The sequence below is a fragment of the Sarcophilus harrisii genome, chromosome 4, assembly GCF_902635505.1.
Source record: "Sarcophilus harrisii chromosome 4, mSarHar1.11, whole genome shotgun sequence".
Lineage (NCBI taxonomy): Eukaryota > Metazoa > Chordata > Mammalia > Dasyuromorphia > Dasyuridae > Sarcophilus > Sarcophilus harrisii.
In genome coordinates, this window is record NC_045429.1 from 323,437,662 (window position 1) to 323,459,662 (window position 22,001).

Sequence of the window (22,001 nt, forward strand, 5' to 3'; positions counted from 1 at the left end):
AGCTCTCTGCTCTATACTTCAGTACCTGATGAGATTTGTGATTTTCCTGGAGTGGGTTTTTCCTCCACCGATGCATAAAGCTTTATGACATAAAGAAGTGAGAACCGCTGATGGACAAATTATAAAAATACTATTTCCTAGAGTCAACTTGGTGAGGAGTGTCTCCATTCAGGGACTAGCTAGGTGAGTCCTCAGACAAGAGAAAGAATCTGCTACCAAACCCACATGTAAGTCTTTTCCATCTTGGGAGAATCATCCAAAGCTTGTACTCCACAAATATAGTATTTATATAGTGCCATATATAGTATATATAGTGCCACAGAGAAGAAGACTTTAGTGAAGTTTCCACTCTGTATTTGAAATAAATACTCCCCCCCCTCAATTTTGTCTTTTTTGGCATGCAGGCATCCAGAGATTCTGTACCACAGTAACCCCAAAACTATATGAATCACTTATTTAGTTAGGCAACCAACCAAAACAGAGCTGCCATTTTTCAAACTTAAAAGTTATAAGTAGCATAAGTCTCAAGAGAGACCTCCTTCCCCTTCTCCCCCTCCCTTGCCCCAAACCCTTAAAATTGAAAAGTAAACAAGGGAGAGTTTAAGAGGCTCAGGTCACAAAGCCAAGTAGGTTCTGATTTTTGGTAAAATCTTGAAATCAAAATTTGACATGAACTACAGTATAGAAAATTTACTTGTGGATAATCAAGAGCTCAAGTTCCACTGGGCACAGAAACTTGCATTACTGATTCTCTGATGAGGATTCTACCCAGCCAGCTGCCTTGACCCCAACACTGAGCCCACCTTTCCTCTTGGAAGCAGTGCACAAAGCTGGAAAGAATGGAGAATCCCCTCACACAGCTTAAAGGAGACTCAGAGGACCTTGATCACACCATGAGAGTCAGAACTACCCACTGTGAACAGGAAGGAGAGAAATGGAGATGCTTGTATTTTCTCCCCTAGAGGAAAGAGCAGAAATCAAGTTGCTGTGAGAGCTGTGAAGACGGATTCCAAAGAAGGAAAAATATAGATGTGAAAGGGAAAAACTAGAAAAAAGTCCTCATCTGAACAAAGAGGAAGAAGGAGATGGGTAGCTGTCCACATTTTAGACCCAAGTCTATCATTCTAGTCTCTTACCTCATTATTCATATAATGGAGAACTAGAGGTTGCCCAAATGCTGTCTTCACCTTCTGTTCCACATCTTCATATCTCACAGGGCGGCTAAATGGTATAATTCTGAAAAGCAGAAAAAGACCCAGTAAACTATGTTTTCGAGATACAAAGGAATAAATAATTATTTTTTTTCCTTTTTTCAACTTTCCCCCCTACTTTTCACAGATGTGTTCACCCATGCTTTAGGCTGATCAGTGATATACATGAGCATTATCACAGCTGAAAAGCTTATTGAATTATAATAAGAATCCAGTTTCTGGATTATCTACACCAATCACAAAGGGATTGGCCCAAATATGCCAATACCAAGTCTAAATACATCACTCACACATGTGAAGCTTAAAAAAGCTATGGCAGAAATACAATAGAAAATCTAGAAAGAGAACATATGGTAAAAAGCGGGAAAGACTGAGTATATGAATCAGCTCTATGACTCAAAGGGCCCTTTCTACTGTCCTTTTTTGTAGATGCCTGTGACTGTCACTTGAGTAATCTAGTGTTTAGACAAGAATACTGGGCTAGACTTCTAAGCAATACACATATCTTTAAAAACTTCCCTTTCAAGAGTAACTTTCTTTAATTTTTGCAGCTGACACTGCTAATGTGGGTCATTTGCAGCAAGTAATGTTATTCTTTGAAAAAATTTTTTATATCATTCTTATATCACTTTCATTTCAAAATTTATTCCTCTCCTATTGCCTATCTAGTGAGCCATCCCTTGTAACAAAGATTAAAAAAGAGGAAAAAAGCAGTTTAGCAATCATCATTTAATCAATACATCTGTGGTGCTTGAAAGTATGTAAAATATTCTACACATCTATAGTTTCCAGGAGGTATATTTTCTCAACTCTTCTTTAAGTCTGATTATTACAATTAAATCTGTTATTCTTAAGCTTCCTGTTAACCTCTACAAACACTCCTTCTGCCTCAGGAACAGCAACAGAAATATTCTTAAGCAGCAGTACTTCCTTCAATTTTTCTGGCAGACTGATATCACTATCAGACCTTTGGGAATTGTCCTTTAAGTTTATCATGTGGCTTAAAGTATTATTATTAATATTAGAGACTAAGTTTCCAATAAAGTTTACTTGAAGGTATATTTTCACATTCCGAGTTCATCTAACATCAAAGAAAAAGCCCTTAAGCAAATTGGGGATAGAGGAAGAAAATCACCACTTTTTTTCAGCCAATCTCAGATACAGATTGAGGCATATCAAAAAGAGCTCTAGAATGTATAATTAAAATAAGTGAAAGCTAGAAGATGATTACAACAATATAAACAGAAAGATTAACAATAAACAAATCAAATTGAATAGTGTGAAATTGTAATGTCCAAGACTGGTCCCAAAGAAGCAACATGAAAAGAATATGCCTCTCTCTTCTCTATAGAGATGTGGGATTGTAGGTGTGGAACATGACAGAAAATTTCATTTTTATGGATGGATTGGTTAGTTTTGCCCTATATCACTCTCTTATTTTAAAAAAAATTTGTATCATTACATTGAATTCCCAATCCCTATATTTATGCCCACCTGTATTTTTGATTTCCTTCACAAGCTAATTGTACAATATTTCAGAGTCTGATTCTTTTTGTTCAGAAAAATAACGGTTTGGTCATGTATACTTATTGTGTATCTAATTTATATTTTAATATATTTAACATCTACTGGTTATCCTGCCATCTGGGGGAGGGGGTAGGGGGTAAGAGGTGAAAAATTGGAACAAGAGGTTTGGCAATTGTCAATGCTGTAAAGTTACCCATACATATAACCTGTAAATAAAAGGCTATTAAATTAAAAAAAAAAAGGGGGGGGGAAATTTGTTATAATGAGGGGGAAGCAAAATAATATAGGAGATATAAAAAAGATATAATATCAAAAAATGTATTTTTAAAGTAAATCAATATATGAGATGAGTCATAAAGTAGTTTGAACTTGGTACTGGGTTACTTAAGCATTATATAAAGGCTTCAAATATATATACACTATTCACAAATACAGAAATGCCATTGCTCCTACAAACATCTCCATAAAAAGAGTATGTAGTTTTTAAAACTATGAACTAAATCTTTGCCATTCAGGACTTCCGAAATCCATTCCTGCCTGACCATCTTAAATATCTGTGGTTAGACCAGGCAGTTTCTTTGATACCAAAACATACATTCACTTTTTCAGTTCAAGTCTGCTCACTGTAACTGCATACCACTTTGGGAATGAGGAATTCAGGCAAACGTAACTGCATAATTAGACTCACATACAACTGAGCTTTTTATTCAATCTTTCTTCTGAAAAATCTCTTCTGTTCCAAGTTCTCTCAAACACTATTTTGGGACAGACATGTAAAAAGCAATAATGTTAGGGTGAGTTACTAACAAACAGCATTGAGACCAAATACTAGGGCTGAGTTCAGAACATAGTTAAGGGGGTTTGTTCTCTTTACAAATCTGAGAATAGCACTAAAACCCTAACATGGCATCAGGAAATGGTAGACTAGCAAAAAACAATGATGGTGCTTTTCTCAGGCATAGCCTAAATGGCTGCCATGTTTTCACTCTGTAATAGATGCTACAACACTAAGATCAGAGAGCAACCAAGTTTAAGTTAGTGATTGAGTTGCTTTTAAAATAAGTAAACAGAGCTTACAGTTCCATGTGTTTTTCACAAGAACTAACTGGTTCACCATCCTTATGGAGTCCCAGTCACTCAAAGCTGTTTCTCTTGATGGAAGGAAAAGAACTAAAAATGTTCCAGGAAGGTACAAGTCAGTCTTCAAAGTGGGCTGGAGATAGCTAGTAGGCAAAGAATCACCAATGACTATATTACACAGCTCAAGAATACACTAGCTCTGACAAGAGGAACTGATCTTTTATATCAAGAGAAATATTGTTCCAAGAGATTCCTTTAGCTGCTTCAAAGGTACAAAAAGCAAAGAGAAGGGGGAAAGGGAAAGAGTAAGATGAGTAGGAGGGAGACAGAAAAAAAGGGAGAAGGACAGTCAGAATGAGAGGGAAAAGAAAGATTAAAAAAATTGGGAGAGGGAGAGAGATGTGAAAAAAGAAAAACAGCAAACAGTACTAGGATCTGAGCTTTCTGGGACCTGTAAAACAACATTAGAAATATTTAGTTTCAGAAAATATCTTTCTGTTTCTTACCACTACAACCATTTCCTTATCTCATGATGCAGGATAACTGAAACAGAAGTGGTGGAGAAAAAGCATTTCCTAGTGCAGGTAAAAAAAAAGTTCACTTTATCCCATCTGCTCAAAAAATTGACAACTTTCACTAAAAAAGTCCTCATATATAGAAAAAAGGGAAAATCTTTCTGTCTTCTTGTCACATCTATGACGCCTCCCCTGACTGACAATTTTGGTGTATCAGAAAACTTTGGGAGTTTACAAGTTCATGCCTTGGAGTGAGCTAACTCTGAAGTAAATATTGTAAACAAAGCAAAAGCTTCCAAATCAGTAGTGGGAACAGCCCTGTCACATGGCAAAATCTTGCTGTCTCTTATCATCTCAGGCTCTCTCTATAACCATTACTTTCAACAAAAGAACAGTTCAGTCTTGGGTCCAGATTTCACCACAGCATAATGTAAGTAAAAATATAGCAATAAAAACCAGGTCAGGAATGGATGGTCTCCTGGGAAGACTGTTGTGTAGCCACTAGTATTCTGGGCCAGAGATCACTCATTGCAGGAAGACTCACTTCCCTGGGTATCGCCCAGGTAAAGCTAAGAGCTTTACCAACCCCTGTCTCATTACCAGTAAGGAGGGAGACTTACCGCCTTTCCCCACTGTGCTCAAACTTGATCCTTACGTCACTCTGCCAAGGAAAGGAGAAAGACAGGTTAGGGATGATCACTTTGGCTGGTGATTTTTCAAGTGCGAATTTGCTGGAATACACATACAGGCACATTCATTAGAAAAATCCCAGTCATTCCTTTAACACTGTTGGACAGGCCTACTTCAGACAAGTATTTTGGTTTTTCTGTCCATTCAGAGACATTTCATTCTCTTTTTTTATACTCTAAACTATCAGCTCTGAAGCTAACCTGAAGGGCTGTGACCCTGAAAGGTAAGACCCCTTGGAATGATGTGTCCTATCCACTGCTGTGTCCATGATGCTCCCAATCTACATTCATGGCAGGAATGTAGTAATGTACCCTGTGTTTTTCCAAATGATGATAGATAATTCCCTGCCATGTTATTTCCCAGTAAGAATAACTTCTTTGGTAGCACTTTCCATGCCCTTTCCTATGGAACCATAGCACTAGTTGCCAGTCTTCACCTGGGGTGAATAGCTAACATGGCTTCAAGAGGACACAACATGAGATCAGATCATGCTGCACACTTCTTCTCCTATTAACATTTTACCGTTGGTGAGATCTGGTTAAAATTAATATTAAAGATAGCCTTTATACTAAAATGATAAGCTATCATAGTTAGAAAGGACATTAGGAATTACCTAATATAAAGAACCCATTTTGCAGGTAAAAAAATCAGAGAGGTAAAACATACTTATATCATATGTCAAAATCCTAACTTCCAAGTCCTCAGTGTGGGACCACTCACATACTCTCTGTTTGGGTTAGGAATCAAAGGGCTTGAAAACCCTGCAGTTCAAATCCAGTCTCAAATACCCACAGTAGGAGTCGGGTCAAGTCATGGGGGTTACTGTGAGGAACATATAAGATAATATTTGTACAATACTTAGCTCAGTGCTTAATAAATATTTAATTCCTCCTTTCCAATTAAACAATTTCCAGAATTCAAGAGGTCATCTGTCACCTGCTTACATTTATAGCATTTGTCCCCTATGCCTAGGATATAATTTCATGCTCATCTTAAACTTTCAGAATCATCATCCTCCTTCAAAGATCAGCTCAGGGACCACCTCCATGACCCCTAACCCCCTCCATGAAAGTGTCCTCTCCCTTCTTAAATGTTTTTAGAACACCGTCTGTATCATTCCTTTTCTAATACTTATCTGCACACCTATGACTTTCATTTTTATCTCTAACTCCACTAAAAACAGTGCCTTATACATAATAGACATTAATTAAAATGATTTTAATTATTTTTATAAGAACAGAAAACACCACCAACAGTAACAGCATTATATATAATAAAAAATATCACAAATGGGAAACAAGCATCATAAGGGAATTTTAAGGTGATAAAAAGAAGATGAGATATATGGGAAAACAAAAGGAAAAGGAAAATTTAGATTAGGTTAGATTAAGTAGACCAGATAAAATAAGCAAGCAAGTATTTATTAGGCTCCTACTATATTCAATGTAAACACCAGAATGGAAAATATGTGGGAAAAAAAGAAGAGTAATAAGGTAAGCTTAGAGAGATGGTCTAGAAATCTAAGGAAATGGGAAGCAAGTAAAGTGTATGGCTGAATGTTAAAAAAAAAAAAAAAAAAAAAAAAAAAAAAAGAAAGAGTAGAGAGACAGTGTTGTTATAAGTAAGGGTTCCTTCCCCAGGAACTAGGAGGTGAGAATTCCCCTTCAAGGTACAGGAGAAGCCTGGAATTAGCTGACTGGAAAGCAATATCAGGAGAGATTAATACTTCCAAAAGAGCTAAGAGAAGACAGTAACTCTCTTAAATAAAGAAGTTTTCTTCTTTATGTTCCCTAGTATCATTCCTGCAGTATCACTCCTTATAGTAATGATAATACTTAATGTGAATGTCAACTTTAAAAGAGCTCTCTTTTCCCCTTCATGCACAAATATAAGTACTGTATCTCCTAGCAGCAGCAATTCAAGTGTGCAATAAGCAACTAAAACAATCAACAAACATTTATGAAGCAATTACCATCTTTCAAGGACTGTGCTAAGCACTGGGGACACAAAGCATAAAGAATAAAATAACCCCTACTCACAAGAAGCTTATTGTCTAAAAAAGGAAACAAGTACATACATATATCTATGATACATGCATACAGCACAAATATAAAGTAAATAAATACAAATATATGTAAGACAGTTAAATACAAGGTCCTCCTTGGGAAGAAGGGCACTAGCAGGTAGAGGACTAGACAAGGCTTCAAGTAGAAGACTGTGCTTAAGCTCAATCTTACATGAGGAAAAGGACTCAATGAGGCAGGGTTAAGAAAGAAGTGTCTTTCAGCTGGGAATGCAGACTAGCCAGCTGAAGCTTAGCTCATCTATTAATGTATAGAGAGCTTAAATGGGAGAAACTGAGAAAAAGGGGAAAATTTTAGAACTACCACTCTCGCTGGATGAGTTTATGGAAAAGTTGATGGAAGACTGTTCTTAAGTGAGATTGTGATAGAAACAGAGGCAGACTGATGAGGCCACAAACAGTCAGCTGGAGAACTTTGGGAACTCTGGAAGGGAAGGAAGCCAGCAGTAAGAGACTACATGTGAAATGGGAAAACAAGGTGTTATTATTAGGCTAACTATTCCATGTTGCCTCAGTAAGACAGAATGGGTGCCGTGAACATTCCTACTGTACACAAATACCAACTTCTGCTGCTGCTTCCTCCCTCTCCTGATGCATGGAGTCTGAGACAAATACTCAAATTTGTCATATTCTAGGTATTCTGAATGCCACTGATATGACTGTGTATCCTTTGAGCTCTACATCATGTTTTTCATTCTGTTACAACCTATAACCTAGGGAGCCTAGAATTTCATTTGGCTCCCATTTCTAGAATGGGATCAGTACATTTCAAATCTTTTCCAACAATTAAGGAAAATGAATGTGTTTCTGGGTGACTTCACAAGCTAAGCATTATTCTATATTACATTTGTAGAGAAAAGTTAAAATTCTTTATTGCTTAATGAGTCTAGCATTTCAAAGCTCATCCTACCTGATATTTATTAAGCCTACTTCTAGCAGCTCATATAGAGAAACTCCAGAACGCTAATCTCCTCCTTTCACTTTTTTGTTTTTCCCTATGCTTTTGTTTTCGTTATTCTCCCATCCAAAATTATCCACTGCCTCTTTTTTCTATTTATATAAATCCCATCAATCCTTCAAGGGCTGTTCCAGTCCTTAATGTCAGTCCTTCCTATGACTCCAGTCCAAGGAATTTCCTTCTTCCTAATCTGATTTCCCATAACATTCTTTATCTGTACCATACTACTTTGGCACAATCACATACAAACTTATGTTGTTGTTTAAATGCTACATATGTGTCTCATTTTGCCAGAAGAGTTCACAGATATTGAGACTACTTTTTACATTTATTTTCTATTCCTCATGGCACGTAGCATAGGTCTTAAGTATTATAAACAGAAAAACAAAAGTACCTGGCTAAATTGAACTGTCAGCCAATCAATAAACCTATGATCTTCCAGGCACTATGCCAATTGTTATGGATATGAAGAAAGTCAAAAGATAATTTCCACCATTAAGAAGCTTACAATATAATGGGGAGGAGACAACATGCAATTGGAAGGTGCTCAAGCCTACTAGGAGAGGAGAGATGTAGTATAACACTTTAGGTTCCTTACCCATTCAACCCCACTACTAATTTGATGAGAAAGAATATATAAATGAAACAATAGAACTGATATAATTTAAAAAAAATTTTTTTAAAGTGCTGGATTTAGAATAAGAGGACTTGGGTTCAAATATTAAAGTTTTTTATTTTCAAACCACATATATATATATAATTTTCAACATTTACCCTTGTAAAACTTTGTGTTCCAAATTTTTTCCCTCTCTTCCTTCCACCCCCTTAGATGACAAGTAATCCAATATATGTTAAACATGTACAATTCTTCTACACATATTTCTACATTTATCATGCTACACAGAAAAAATCAGATCAAAAAGAAAAAAAGGAGAAAGAAAAAATGCAAGCAAACAACAACAAAAAGAGTAAAATACTGGGTTGTGATCCACACTTAGTCTCCACAGTTTTCTCTCTGGGTGCAGATGGCTCCCTTCATCACCAGATCACTGGAACTGACCTGAATTATCTTATGGTTGAAAAGAGCCACGTCCATCAGAATTCATTATCATATAACTTTCTTGTTGCCTTGTACAATGATCTCCTGGTTCTATTCACTTTACTTAGCATCAATTCATGTAAGTCTCTCCAGGTCTCCCTGAAACCCTCCTGCTAATCGTTTCTTATAGAACAATAATATTTTATAACATTCATATACCACACTTATTCAGCTATTCTCCATGCACTCAGTGTCCAGTTTCTTGCCAATACAAAAAAGGTTGCTAGAAACATTTTTGCACATGTGGATCCCTCTCCCTCCTTTAAGATCTCTTTGGGATATAAGCCCAAGAGAAACACTGCTGGATCAAAGGGTATGCACAGTTTGATAGCCCTTTGGGCACAGTTCCAAATTGTCTTCCAGAATGGCTGGATCAGTTCATAACTACATCAACAATGCATTAGTGTCACAGTTTTCCCCTATCCCCTCCAATATTCATCACTGTCTTTTTCTGTCATTTTAGCCAATCTGAAAATTGTGTTATGGTACCTCAGAGTTGTCTTAATTTGCATTTCTTTGATCAATAGTGATTTAGAGCACCTTTTCATATGACTAAAAATGGTTTCAATTTCTTCATCTGAAAATTGTCTGTTCATATCATTTTGACCATTTATCAATCAGAGAATGGCTTGAATTCTTACAAATTTGAGTCTATATATTTTAGAAATATTTATCAGAACTGGATTCAAATTTTGACCCAATCACAATTATATATAACTTTAACCCAAATCTCAATTTCCTCAAAATTGAAGATTAGACTGGATTATCTGTAAAGTTTTTCTGATAATTAAATCATATAAAAAGTAACCAAGAATAATGCCAGGATAAAAGGACAATATGACTGTCTCAATTGAGAAAATAATTTGTACTAAGTCTAACTTCCACTAATGCCATGAAGCGCTATGGCATTTTTACCATACTTTCCAAATCTCAGTTGGGAAAATAGTTGGGGGGGGGGGGGGGGAACAACAGAAAGGACATGAGAAATACTGAATGGATCACTATTTACCATTCACAGGTTTTATGGGAGTCCTTTTATCAGTGATTTTCTTGGGACATATGCCATGAGGTAGACTCTCTGGGCCAAAAGATATAGATATTTTAGTAACTTTATTTGCAAAATTCCAAATCAAAAATATAGACTTTATAGCTATTTGTGATCTGAAAAACCTTAAATCCTCTTTCTTCTTCCTGGGAGCCACCACCTACTCTCACCCTCTTTCTGGTTCTATATCTTCCTATTATCTTTGGTCTCCCACAAAATTCTGGAGCCTTAGGTTAAAGGATAGTAAATTTTTGAGAAGGAAAATATATTTTTTAAAAAGAGCATTGAAAACTAAAATTTAATTTTAATATGTGCTCATTAGTGTCAATTAAATGCATAAATTACTGTCTCCTTCAATCAATCAATTTGTATGAGTTGGAGCGCATTTACTCTAATTAATACCTGAAAAAGTATGTTTCATACATTATCCCTCATGATCATCATTCACTGCTTCACTATCTCATGAAGCAGTCCATTCCACTTCTAGATTGCTCTAATTGTTCCAAAGTTTTTTCTCACATCAAAACCCAATCTGCTTTTATGACTTCTACCTATCCCTCTTAGCTCTTCCCTCTGGAGCCAAGCAGAACATGTTTACTTTCAAACCCTTGAAAGAGAGCTAGCTAGTCCCCCTGTTGGCAAATAGCTTAAGATGTGGTTTCTTCTGCTTTTGTCCTTATCCATACAAAAAGATAAAGGGCAAAGAGGATATAATAAACTGACAGTTGAGGAAAGATTTCTATCCTACTGGTATTTCTAGCAGTTAGGTTATTATCTTCAGAAGCTTCAAAGGTCAGATTCCTATTAGTCCTATAGGACATCACTCTACTATAGGCAAAGGATGTTTAACCCTTTCATCACTTTTTGTTTTTTAAAACTCTGCATATGCTTTTATTAGGAACTAAACTCAGGACTAGATTATCCCCTGGTTAATTGGCCGCCTTTGTAAATTTACCACATCTTAAAAATAAACCTGGAACTTGAATTTCTCTTAGTGAGAACGGGTATTGGTTTGGATTACTCCTCCCTATGTGCCTGCGAGAGGGCTCCCTCTAGTTAAAGAAAAGCAGAAAAGCCCTCTTTTTACCTTACCTAGTATTACTACTGGGTTTGCTAGGAATGCTTCTAAAATGTTGGATCAGCTCTCAGACATAATGGTCCTATTCAACAATACAATAAATATCAATGAGTAAATGCCCATATGTACTAAGGTAGAGGGTAGTGGATTTAACAACTAGATGGGGGAAAAATATATATATATATATATATATATATATCAGAACATGTCTAATCACGCAGTAAGAAAGAGACAAGATCTGTATAACAGAAATTGAATATTCCTCCTTTCCCCATTCAACAAATTTTTGAACAATTACCACATGCAAGGTACTACTAATGATGTCTTAATTGCCAAACCTAATATCCTTTTCTCAATCTTTGTCCTTGACCTCTCTGCAGCCTCTGACACTGGAGATCATCATCTTCTTGATATTTTTTTCTCCAGGTTTTAGGAAAATACTCTCTCCTACTTTTCTTCCTACCTGTTTCTTCTCGGTCTTCTTTGCTGGATCTTCATGTATGTTACACCCACTAAAAGTGGGGTTTCTACAGGACTCTGTTCTAGGCCCTCTTCTCTTTTCCTCCTACACTATTTCATTTCATGATCTCATCCCATGGATTCAATTATCATCTCTATGCTTTTGATTCTCAAATTAGCCCTAACCTTTTTGCTGTCAGTCTGACACCTGCAATTGCCTACTAGACATCACAAAACTCAATATGTAGAAAACAGAACTCATCTCCCCACCCCAAACCTTTCCCTTCTCCTTCCCCTATTACTGTTAAGGATACTACCATCTTTCTGGCCCCCTAAACTCACAACCTGGTACTCATATCACCTTCTATTTTCAGTCTCTATTACTTCCCATATCCAATCTGTTGTCAAAATTTGTCCATTTTACCTTCGTAAAGTCTTTTGCACATGCCTCTTTCTGTCCTCTGACACTGTTATCAGCTTGATACATACCCTTATCATGGACTTTTCCTTCTCATCGATGCCCACTGGTTGACACTGACAAGTTTCTCCCCACTCTAGTCTATCCTCCATTCAGCTATCAGAGTAGTCTTCCCAAAGTACAGGTCTGACCATGTCACTTTCTCCTACTTAACAAGTTCCAATTGTTCCCTAAAACCTCTAGATCAAATATAAAATCCTCTTGCAAAAAAAACTAATAGAGAGGAAAATAGCTACATAATTTAGTAATTCATGGTATATTGTTGGTTGCTTATTCTCCAATTATTATAAAACCTCATATTTCCCCCCCCACATCGTCAGTATTTTTCCATCCTTCAGGGCCCTCACAATTTTATCACCTACAACAAAGACTTATCAATCAACTAGTATTTTTTAAGGAGCAGGGGGCTTCAAATACAAAGAGTAAAACAATCTCTATCCATGAGCTAACATTCTAATGTGGGAGACAACAAGTACACATTTAAATATATGCTTCATAAATATCAAGTAAATAAATATATGCATATACTTATAAAAAGTAGTGAAATACATGGTAAGTTGGGAAAGAAAGCACTATAGCAGTTTGGGTGAAATCAGGAAGATTCTTGTAGAAAATGGTACTTTAAATTTGTTTGGCCTAGTCTAGCTGCTTTTACCCATTTTTGTTTTATTCAGTGCATTTCAATCTTCTCTATAAGCATACCGAGTATAATGATGTTCAAGTCAAATGTGATGATTCTTCTCTTTGATGGTGAAAAGTTTATCTTTGAAGATCTTTTTTATTTTTCAGTTTGTCTTCCCCCACCCCCACTTTTAAAATCTTAAATGCCCTTGGGATAGCTTTGCTTAATTGTCTCTTTCACTAAGCTTTCTTTAACTTTTTTAAAAATCTTCTACTGTTTCTTTGTTTTATGCCATTATCCTCCTCTATAAAACTGTACAAACAAGATAATACACCAAACAAATGTGTTTGACTACCATCATTCTCTACATGGCATTTTCTCAACTATGTCAAGACTTGGCTGACTAAGATGAGTTGATAGGCTCTTTTGATTCCTTGGTATGGCAGTTGGTTTACATAAGATAAATTTTTATATGAAAGGAGATTGAAGTATTTTACTTGCCATTAAAGAATTAATTGAAGTGTTTTAATTGCCAAATTTTTCTTTTCATTTTTTTTTTCTTTCTAATCACTTTCTACACACTTTGATTTGTGTACTAACAAGTCAGTGATCCACACACAGATGCTAATTGAGGAATGAAGCCCACATTATTAACAAGTCATTTCTTGTCTGTTAAAATATAACCAGTTTCATTTTTTGTGATGTTATTCAGTGTTCCCTATCTTCAATACCTACCGATTTTTTTTTACTGAATAAAGTAGCTATGGAATAGTACAGATTTTTGGCTTCTCCTTATGCTTTCCTAATCTATATTTTTCAATGTATTTCTTGACATTCTTAACTATTTTCCACCTTTATACTGAAGTCACCAAGAATCAAAGTATGTGATAATTTAATATGGAAGATCTTATTGAGATCTTAGAATTTTTCCACTACTTCATCATATGTAATAGATGTTGGTACATAAAGAGGAATTCTTTAGTGTCTTTTTGTAAACACCTATGAGCAATCCAATATGAGATGATCAATTCCATGAAATGATATTTCTTATTGCCCATGGGACCACAATTAAAGTCACTTTACCAATTCTTTTATTTTCCTTTCCAAGGAAAATCTGTTATTCATCAATTCATTTTGCTGTCATCATTTAGCTGGTTTCATTTATAGAAAGAATATTGAAATTCATGTCAGTCATAGGACTATTCATTGGTTTTTGGATCTTATACTAATAGTTAGGGTGAAGTTTATAAATTGTCTAAAACTGTGTAACACTTACTATCTTCTACTCACTTTTCTGATACTTTGCTATTGTCAATTTGGAAAGTAGAAGGACCAATCTGTATTACTATTGCTACTTTTCTTTTTTAAACCAAAGGTTACTCTGTAATTTTTTTGTTTGTTTGTTTGATAGATTACTGTGGCCAAAGATGCCACAGTACAAGCTAAGCCTACTGATGACAAGTAAACTAGGTTGGTTCTAAGAAAGCAGATTTCATTTGTTGCAGGAACTGCACTTTCTAGAAAACCTTTTTTTAATCTTCCAGTGCTTGTATTCTACTGGCATAATTTGGAGAACTCAAATCTACTCCACACCACAAAGAAGCATCAGAATATGAAGGAGAAAATACATTAAAAATGTACAAATACACTTCTCTTTTTAAATTTCTAGTCTTCTCTACTAGCTAAATAATTTCCTTAAATTCAGGAACAATATAAGAGACTGTATAGCTGAACAGCTATAACAGAGCAGCTAAACAGCACAACAGATGGAGTACCACACTTGGAGTCAAACATCTGGCCTCAGACACTTATTAGTTGTGTGACCCTATGAAAGTCTTACTCTGTCAGCCTCAATTCCTTACTTGAAAATGAACTGGAGAAGGAAATAGTAAACCAATCCAATTATATCACCAAGAAAACCTTAAATGGGGTCAAAGAGTTGGACATGACTGAAACTCAACAACATAATTGAATAACATCAAAAGAGAGATGCATTATCTATGAAACAAGATGTAGGTAATCTAACTTCATCACTCTTAAAAAGTACTTGAGGAAATCAATTCATCATTTGTGCAACCTTAATATCATATCATAGACACTTTTTGAAAAATACAATATAATATGGTTTATTACCGAAATTTTCTTTTCTTCACTGGCCCCTGCACATGGGCTCGTTGTTATTGTGGGACTGTTCAAGAGGGCTGAGCTGCTGCTGTTATGTTTTTTCTTTAAAAAAAAAAAAAAACAAAAAAAAATTATCTATGCATATATCTTGTAAATAAAAAGCTATTTAAAAAACCACCAAAAAACCAAAAACCTATTGTCAATGCAATTGTATCTTCCATAAAATGAAGAAAACTAAATTAAAGACAAAGTGTAATACAGATAAACTGTGGTGCCTCTCAGCTAAGACTCTGCAGTGGGGTTATTTCCCAATTATGTCTTTTCATCAGGAATCATCAGGATCAGCCAGTCTTTTTACTGACCTTTTGCCTTCAGAAGCAGCTGAAAAAACAACCAATGACTTCACCCAGCTTGAAAAAGAAGGGAAAAAAAAAAAACCTTAGCAGGTCTCTCTGACCTAGTAAAGCTAGATGAGGGCTTGTCTCATAATGATTTCTTAGTTCTAATCACATGCATTTCTTAAAATGTGTCCTTTTTCCTCCCTGGGGCAACCAGACCCTCTTACACTCAAATTCTAAAATAATTCTGGCCCTTTGAACTCAAGAAAGCTTTTATTTCATTAACTGCTTCCCATTTGATTTCATTTATTTAGAAGTATTTGCATAGCATTGCACCAAACTAAAAAAAAAAAAAAGAGTGAAGTTACCAAGCCCAAGGTGGGAGTAGGGCATTATTCTGGAAAAATGTTCTTTCCAAATGGTACTTTGAATACCTGCTAGTCATAAAAAAGGAGATTCCCAAACAATTAAGATGGTAGAGAGGATTAGGACTATGATAACTTGGAAAAGAATACAAAAGTGCTTGTCCCAAAGCAGTTCAAAAGTAATAAAGAAGCTAGAAAATACTATGGAGACATTATATTCAACAATCCTGAAAGAGAAGATGATCCACAGGCCTGTGCTTACTCAAACCAGGCTCCAAAAGCATTCCTGAAAGGTTCTGAGGGTATAATCTAAAGTGATTGAAATTTTTATGCAACATTCAATGAACTCATATATTTGTTGAATGAACAGGTGATTATTTGGCATACACCTGAACTGCCTGGTAGGGAAGAAACCCTGCTCAATACTCCTTTTCTATGGTAGAAATTATCTGGGTAATAGACAGAAGACAATGGTACTATCTCCTGAATCAGAAAAGATGAACATGGGGCTTTAATAATTACCTAGGTATAAATATTTCTGAAAAAAAAAATAGAAGCTTTTTCTAAAGAAAATGTCAAACCTCAATTATTTTAATAGAGAAGAAAATGGTAAGGATAATGAAAACAGTTATGTTAAATTTATTTCAGAAACATATAGTTAGGCAGGAAATTTACCTTACATGTGTCACTATTAAATTTTAAATAAACTAATTTTACTAGATACATTCTGATTTGGAAAGAAAACCAATCTAGAATAAACAATTTGTCAGTTAACCCACAAAGCAAAATGAAAAGATAAATATGGTCATTCTTGGTTCATCCACTCGTTCCAATATCTTGACAGATGAACATGAGTGATGTGGGAGTCAGAGACATAATGCTTAGGGTTCATAATGCTTAGTGTTTAGGAAGCCTCACCTAAAGGTTGAAAGTTCAAAGGTCTTAGATACTTTACTTTTCGAATAGATATTAACACAGCATTTAAAAGCCTGGGGAGTAAGGAGTTGGGAGGGAAGAGAAATGGTCATTACCACTCTAGTCAAGAATATCAGAGGGAAGAGAAGCTTTTGTCTTCATTACACCTTTTTCCCACCTCAAAGGCAAACTTGTTCCAGAGGGGTCATCACATCTGGCAGGGGCCACACCTACCTGTCTATTTGGGTGGCCAGTATCTTTGTTCTTCATGGTCTCAAAGCCAGGCAGCCTGTGACGTCGGCCCATCTGGAGAGCCACCAAATCTTTCATGATTGAATTCAATGCCTCCTGTTCATCTGTAATAAAAAGAAAAATATAAGATAGGGCACTGAATTTCAGGTCTCCAAGATATTTGCAGAAAATATCCACCTTGCCATTGTGTGGCTCAAATAAAATCCACGAATGTTTCTATGTGGTTCACCCAAGTCAAGCTACGTTAACTGAGAAAGCCACTCATTCTTTTTATATTCTGATGGCTCTCAAATTCAATTTCTGATTTTTCTCCTTCCATATTTTATTCTGCAAGGAAAAAAAAAAAACTTACAAGCAGTGGGTTAGGGCCAGAGCCCTTGGAAGCTCACAAAGGGAAACTCCAGTCAAAATCTGGAACAGAGGATATCACAGCAACATACTCAGAGAAAATCGGCATTCTGGCTCTGAGACACATCCAGCAACAAAATATACTCTTTAAAGCTCCAAGTGTAATGAGTTCATTTCAAAATTATCAGGTAGTTACTAAGGATAGAAATTGTTTTTACAATAAAGCCAGTCAATTCTATCCTCTCCTCTTACAATAAGAAGATGGTAATTCTATTGGTTTTTTTTTCTTTTCTTCTTACTAACCAAGAAATGCATTGTCACTGTCTTCCTGACTTTACTTTTGGCCTCTTTTCTTTAAAACAGCAACAACACTCTGAGTCAACACTATCCACCATACCATGCTCTCTCAACTTTATAACCAAATTTGGGATTGATAATAAGACTTCTGAACTATGGCAGTTCAGCCAGATTAAACACTAGAAAGAAATGTTACTCCACTTTGCTATAGTGACAGGTGAATCACATAAAGCATACAACCAAACTAAGAAAAAAGACAAGGTTCCATATCAAAGAAAGTTCCTACTATAAAATGCAGATTATCACCTTCTCTGCAATTTACATTCTTAGAAAATTACCTAGAACACTGCAAGATTAAGTGAGTTGACTGAGAGTCATACAATCAATAAATGTTAGAGGAGATACTTAACCTAGTAGGTCTTCCTAGCTCTGGGGCCAGTTCTCTATCAGCTTTGCTATGCTCCATCATTCAAACTAAAGTAGAAGAGTTCATATTTGCTCCTAGAGGATAAAGGTGCCACTGGAGTTTGCTAAGTAAAAAGTAAGATCAGACCTGAGCTTAAGAAGAATTATCCTGACAACTCTGTGGAAGAAAGACTAGAAGAGAGACTTGAGGCAGAGAAATCAATTAGAAGGCTACTGCAATAACTGAGGCAAGCAGCTATAAGGGCCTATCATGTCTCTGTGAGTGTTAAGGAGTTGAATGAAAGAGATGCTGGGAACATAGAAACACTAAGATGTGGCAATTCAATGGATAATGTGAATTGAGGGAGAGTGAGTCAAAAATGATGCCAAAGTTAAAAATCTTGAGAAACTAAATGAAGTCAGTGTTAGTGGTTGGGGTGGATATTAAATCCTATTTTGGATATGTTGTGTTTGAGATGTCTCCAGGATATACAGTTTGAAACATTCAATAGGAAACTGATGATGTGAGAATGAAATTTAAGGAGCAAACTAGAGTTGCATAGTTAGATCTGAAACATCTGCATAGAACTGAAATTAACTATGGAGCTGATGAAGTAATTAAGGGAATGTAGAAAGAGAAGAGGAGCCTAGGACAGAGCCTTGAGGAACACAGACAGGGATGAAGATATGGAAGATAAGCCAACAAAGGTGATTTAGAAGGAATAGTCAGAGAATAGTCAAACTGGTAAGAGTACAAAATCACAAAATCCCAGAGGAAAGAGTGATTATCAGTATCAAATGCAAGGGAGAGGTCAAGTAGGTGAGGAACTGGAAAAAATCTACCAGATTTGGCAATTAAAAGATACATGGTAATTTTGGAAAGTAGTTTCAGTTCAAAGATTTTCAATGGCTGACTAGATTGCTTTCAGAGACTAGATCTAATATACATATACATGTGTGTGCATACATATATAGATAGATTCCACAAATTCACAAACAAAAGGAAAAAAATGTAAATGAAATCATCTTTTATTTTGTAGAAAACAATTATAGGAGCTGGTTCCAATTTTATTTCCAGGAAGTTAACTGACTCTTATTATCAGTTAAAGATGGGATTTTTAAAAGTTCTACTATAAAGCATATTCTTTATGTGTTTAGTATAATCTCCTGAATCAGAAACAATTAATGCCACTAATGTAGAGTCATAGGTATTGGCTTCAAGCCAAAGCCATATTGCAGAGTCTGGATCCTATGCTAAATAAGAAAATAGGTAATTAGAGAAATGATGGAGCTGTCTATTTTCGATATTTGAAAAAGAAATAAGGGAGTAAGGAATACCCTCTAACAGTGGTAAGTACCATTTATATAGCATTTTAGATTTGAAAAGTACATATATACACATCTCAATCATATGATCTTCATAATAATTCTATGAGGAAATGAAATAGCTATCATCTATTTTAGATAAGGAAACAGGCTCACAAAGAAGCCATAATCTCAAGATAAGAACACAAGAAAAAAAATTACAATCCATGTGTTTAAACTGAACAGAATGACACACAGAATAGGAAGCATAACAAATTCACTGAAGTCTAGGTGATACTATAACATATAAGGTGGTAAGTGGGTCCAGGATTAACTACCTTGTGATAGACCTATTAGAGGTGGGTTTTAAGTAGGTAAGTTGTTTTGCTATCGATGAAAAATCTGAAAAAAAGAAGGTAAAATTAAATAAGGATGCAAAGCAGTCATGTCCTTAGCAAGTGTTGGCTATAGGCAGGGATGTACTGGATATAGGCAAGGATATACTCATACATGACAGCCATTGCGAAAGGGGATTTGAAATACTATGAAGTTAATATATTTAGAATTTTTACTTAATTCAGTGGCCACTAATTACAATTAGGGAGATCTCAGGAATGTAATATTATTACTTGTTATGTTTGGTAAGCAACTCTGACCAGAGATACTTCATGTATAATACAGAAGTAGCAGATATAAGGAAAAGATTACAAAGAAAAACAAAAAGTTGAGAAAGAATACTTCAGGTCTTAGGACAGATACAAGGGATGGAAAGTGGCACTATCAGTGGTGATCTGGAAATTTAATAGGGAAATTCACAGAACCATAGAATTTCATTGTGTTGAAAGGAATCTCAATGGCCACACAGTCCAATCCATAAATCAAAAGAATCCCTACTATAATAGGTTTGAGAAGTCCTCTCTGCTTGAATAATTACCAACAAGGAAGAACCTGCTGCTTTCTAAGAGCCATTCCACTTTTGTACAATTTTAATAAGTGGGAAGTTTTTCCTGTCATCAAGCCCAAATTTGCCTCTCTGTAATCTTCCATTCATTACTCTTTTTTTTTTTTTTTTTTTTTTTGGTCTTTTGGAGCCAAATAGTTATTGTTGTTGTTTGTCCTTTGTGTTTGAAGAGTACCATGACATCAGGAAAGTGATACTATGACTTGCAAATGAACTGGATTTAAGTGAGGGAGTACTGTGCAGTTACCTGTCTCACTTTCTCCTCTGGAGCCATGTGGGTCTGTCTAAGAGCAAGATAAAGATCAGGACATCTGCAAATGACCCTGCATACAGCACCAAATAGTATGATTCTAATCCCTCTTCAACATGACCTTCAAATACTTGAAAATAATCACGTATCTCTAATTCTCATCTGCAGTATAAAAATCCAAATTTCTTCAGTTTTTCTCAAATGACATCTTTATAGACTCCTAATTCCCTAGTCCTCTCCTTAACTCTTCTCAAAAAGAAAAAAAAATCCCTCTATTATAATAAAAAAGCACAGTTACATGAGCATACATGCACATTTCAGCTGTGTATATCTTAGACCATCATCTTGCAAACCAAAGGAAAAAGCATTCATTTGTTTTCTGTAGTCTCAACTAGTCATTACATCAGAGAGAGAGCTCATCATTTCTTATATCACAACAGTATTCTATTACTTTCACATATAATAATTTGGGGCAGCTAAGTAGTACAGCAGATAAGATTGCCAGACCTGGAGTCAAGAAGACTCATCTTCCTGATTTCAAATCTGACTCAGACACCAACTAGCTGTGTGACCATAGGCAGTCATTTAGCCCTATTTCCTCAGATTCCTTCAGGTTTCCCTCCTTTATAGAGAAGGAAATGACCAACCAATCACTCTAGTATCTTTGTCAAGAAAACCCAAATAGGGTCATAAAGAGTCAGACACATATTGGATTTAACATATATTTTAACATGTTTAACATATATTGGATTACTTGCAATCTGGGGAGGGGGTGGAGGGAAGGAGGGAAAAATTTGGAACACAAGATTTTTCAAGGGTCAATGTTTAAAAATTGCCCATGCATATATTTTGAAAATAAAAGGCTTTAATTTAAAAAAAAAAAAAAAAAAAAAAAAGAAGAGTCAGACTCAACTGAAAAACACCACCATTTCTTGCTCACTTAGACATTCTCTAAATAATGATCATTCCCTCAGTTTCCAATTCTTAAGCCTCTCGGGATTATTTTCCTTACAATGCTGTAATCACTATAAATTGTTCTCCTAGTTTTGCTCACTTTATATTAATTCATATAAGTCCTTGCAGGTTTCTCTGAATTTGTTCCTTTTGCCATTTCTTATAGTGCAATAAAATCATTACATTCATATACATTAATTTGTTCAACCATTTTTGAATTAATGTAAATCCATTTTGTTTGCAGAGAAATCAATTAGTCCTTTGCCACAACAAAAACTGCTGCTATTAATATTTTCATATATATGGATCTCTGTTCTCTTTTATCTCTGTGGGATATAAGCCTACTTTTTTTTTTAAGGCAGAAACATTTTTATTCTTTTTTCCCCACTCCATTCAAAGTCCTCTCCCTCCATCCAGTCTTTTTCCACCCATTGAGAAGATAAAAAATATAATATTCATTACACATGTGAAGTCATGTATAACATTCCCATATCAGCCATGTTTTGAAAAAGAAAATAAAATATTTTTCAATCTGTACTTTGAGTCCATCAATAGACATTCTTCGGAAATACAGTGAACATTATATTAATCAGTTACTAAGTCTTTGACAATTTTGCTGTTACTTATAATTTCTTCTCCTGG

At 35.4% G+C, this 22,001-nt stretch overlaps 1 protein-coding gene across 2 annotated transcripts in view; it reads right to left on the reverse strand.

The window, feature by feature from the left end:
• MAP3K3 (mitogen-activated protein kinase kinase kinase 3) overlaps positions 1-22,001 on the reverse strand; it is an 89,021-nt gene that overhangs the window by 51,121 nt on the left and 15,899 nt on the right. Inside the window, exons 2-5 of one of the 2 annotated variants that reach the window (XM_031965892.1) lie at positions 16,822-16,943; positions 14,979-15,071; positions 4,954-4,994; positions 1,137-1,236 (exon numbers count right to left, since the gene is read on the reverse strand). In XM_031965892.1, coding sequence (XP_031821752.1) covers positions 1,137-1,236; positions 4,954-4,994; positions 14,979-15,071; positions 16,822-16,943 — 356 coding nt within the window. The remainder of the gene's footprint in view (positions 1-1,136; positions 1,237-4,953; positions 4,995-14,978; positions 15,072-16,821; positions 16,944-22,001) is intronic. The other variant, XM_031965893.1, reaches the window with a different exon arrangement.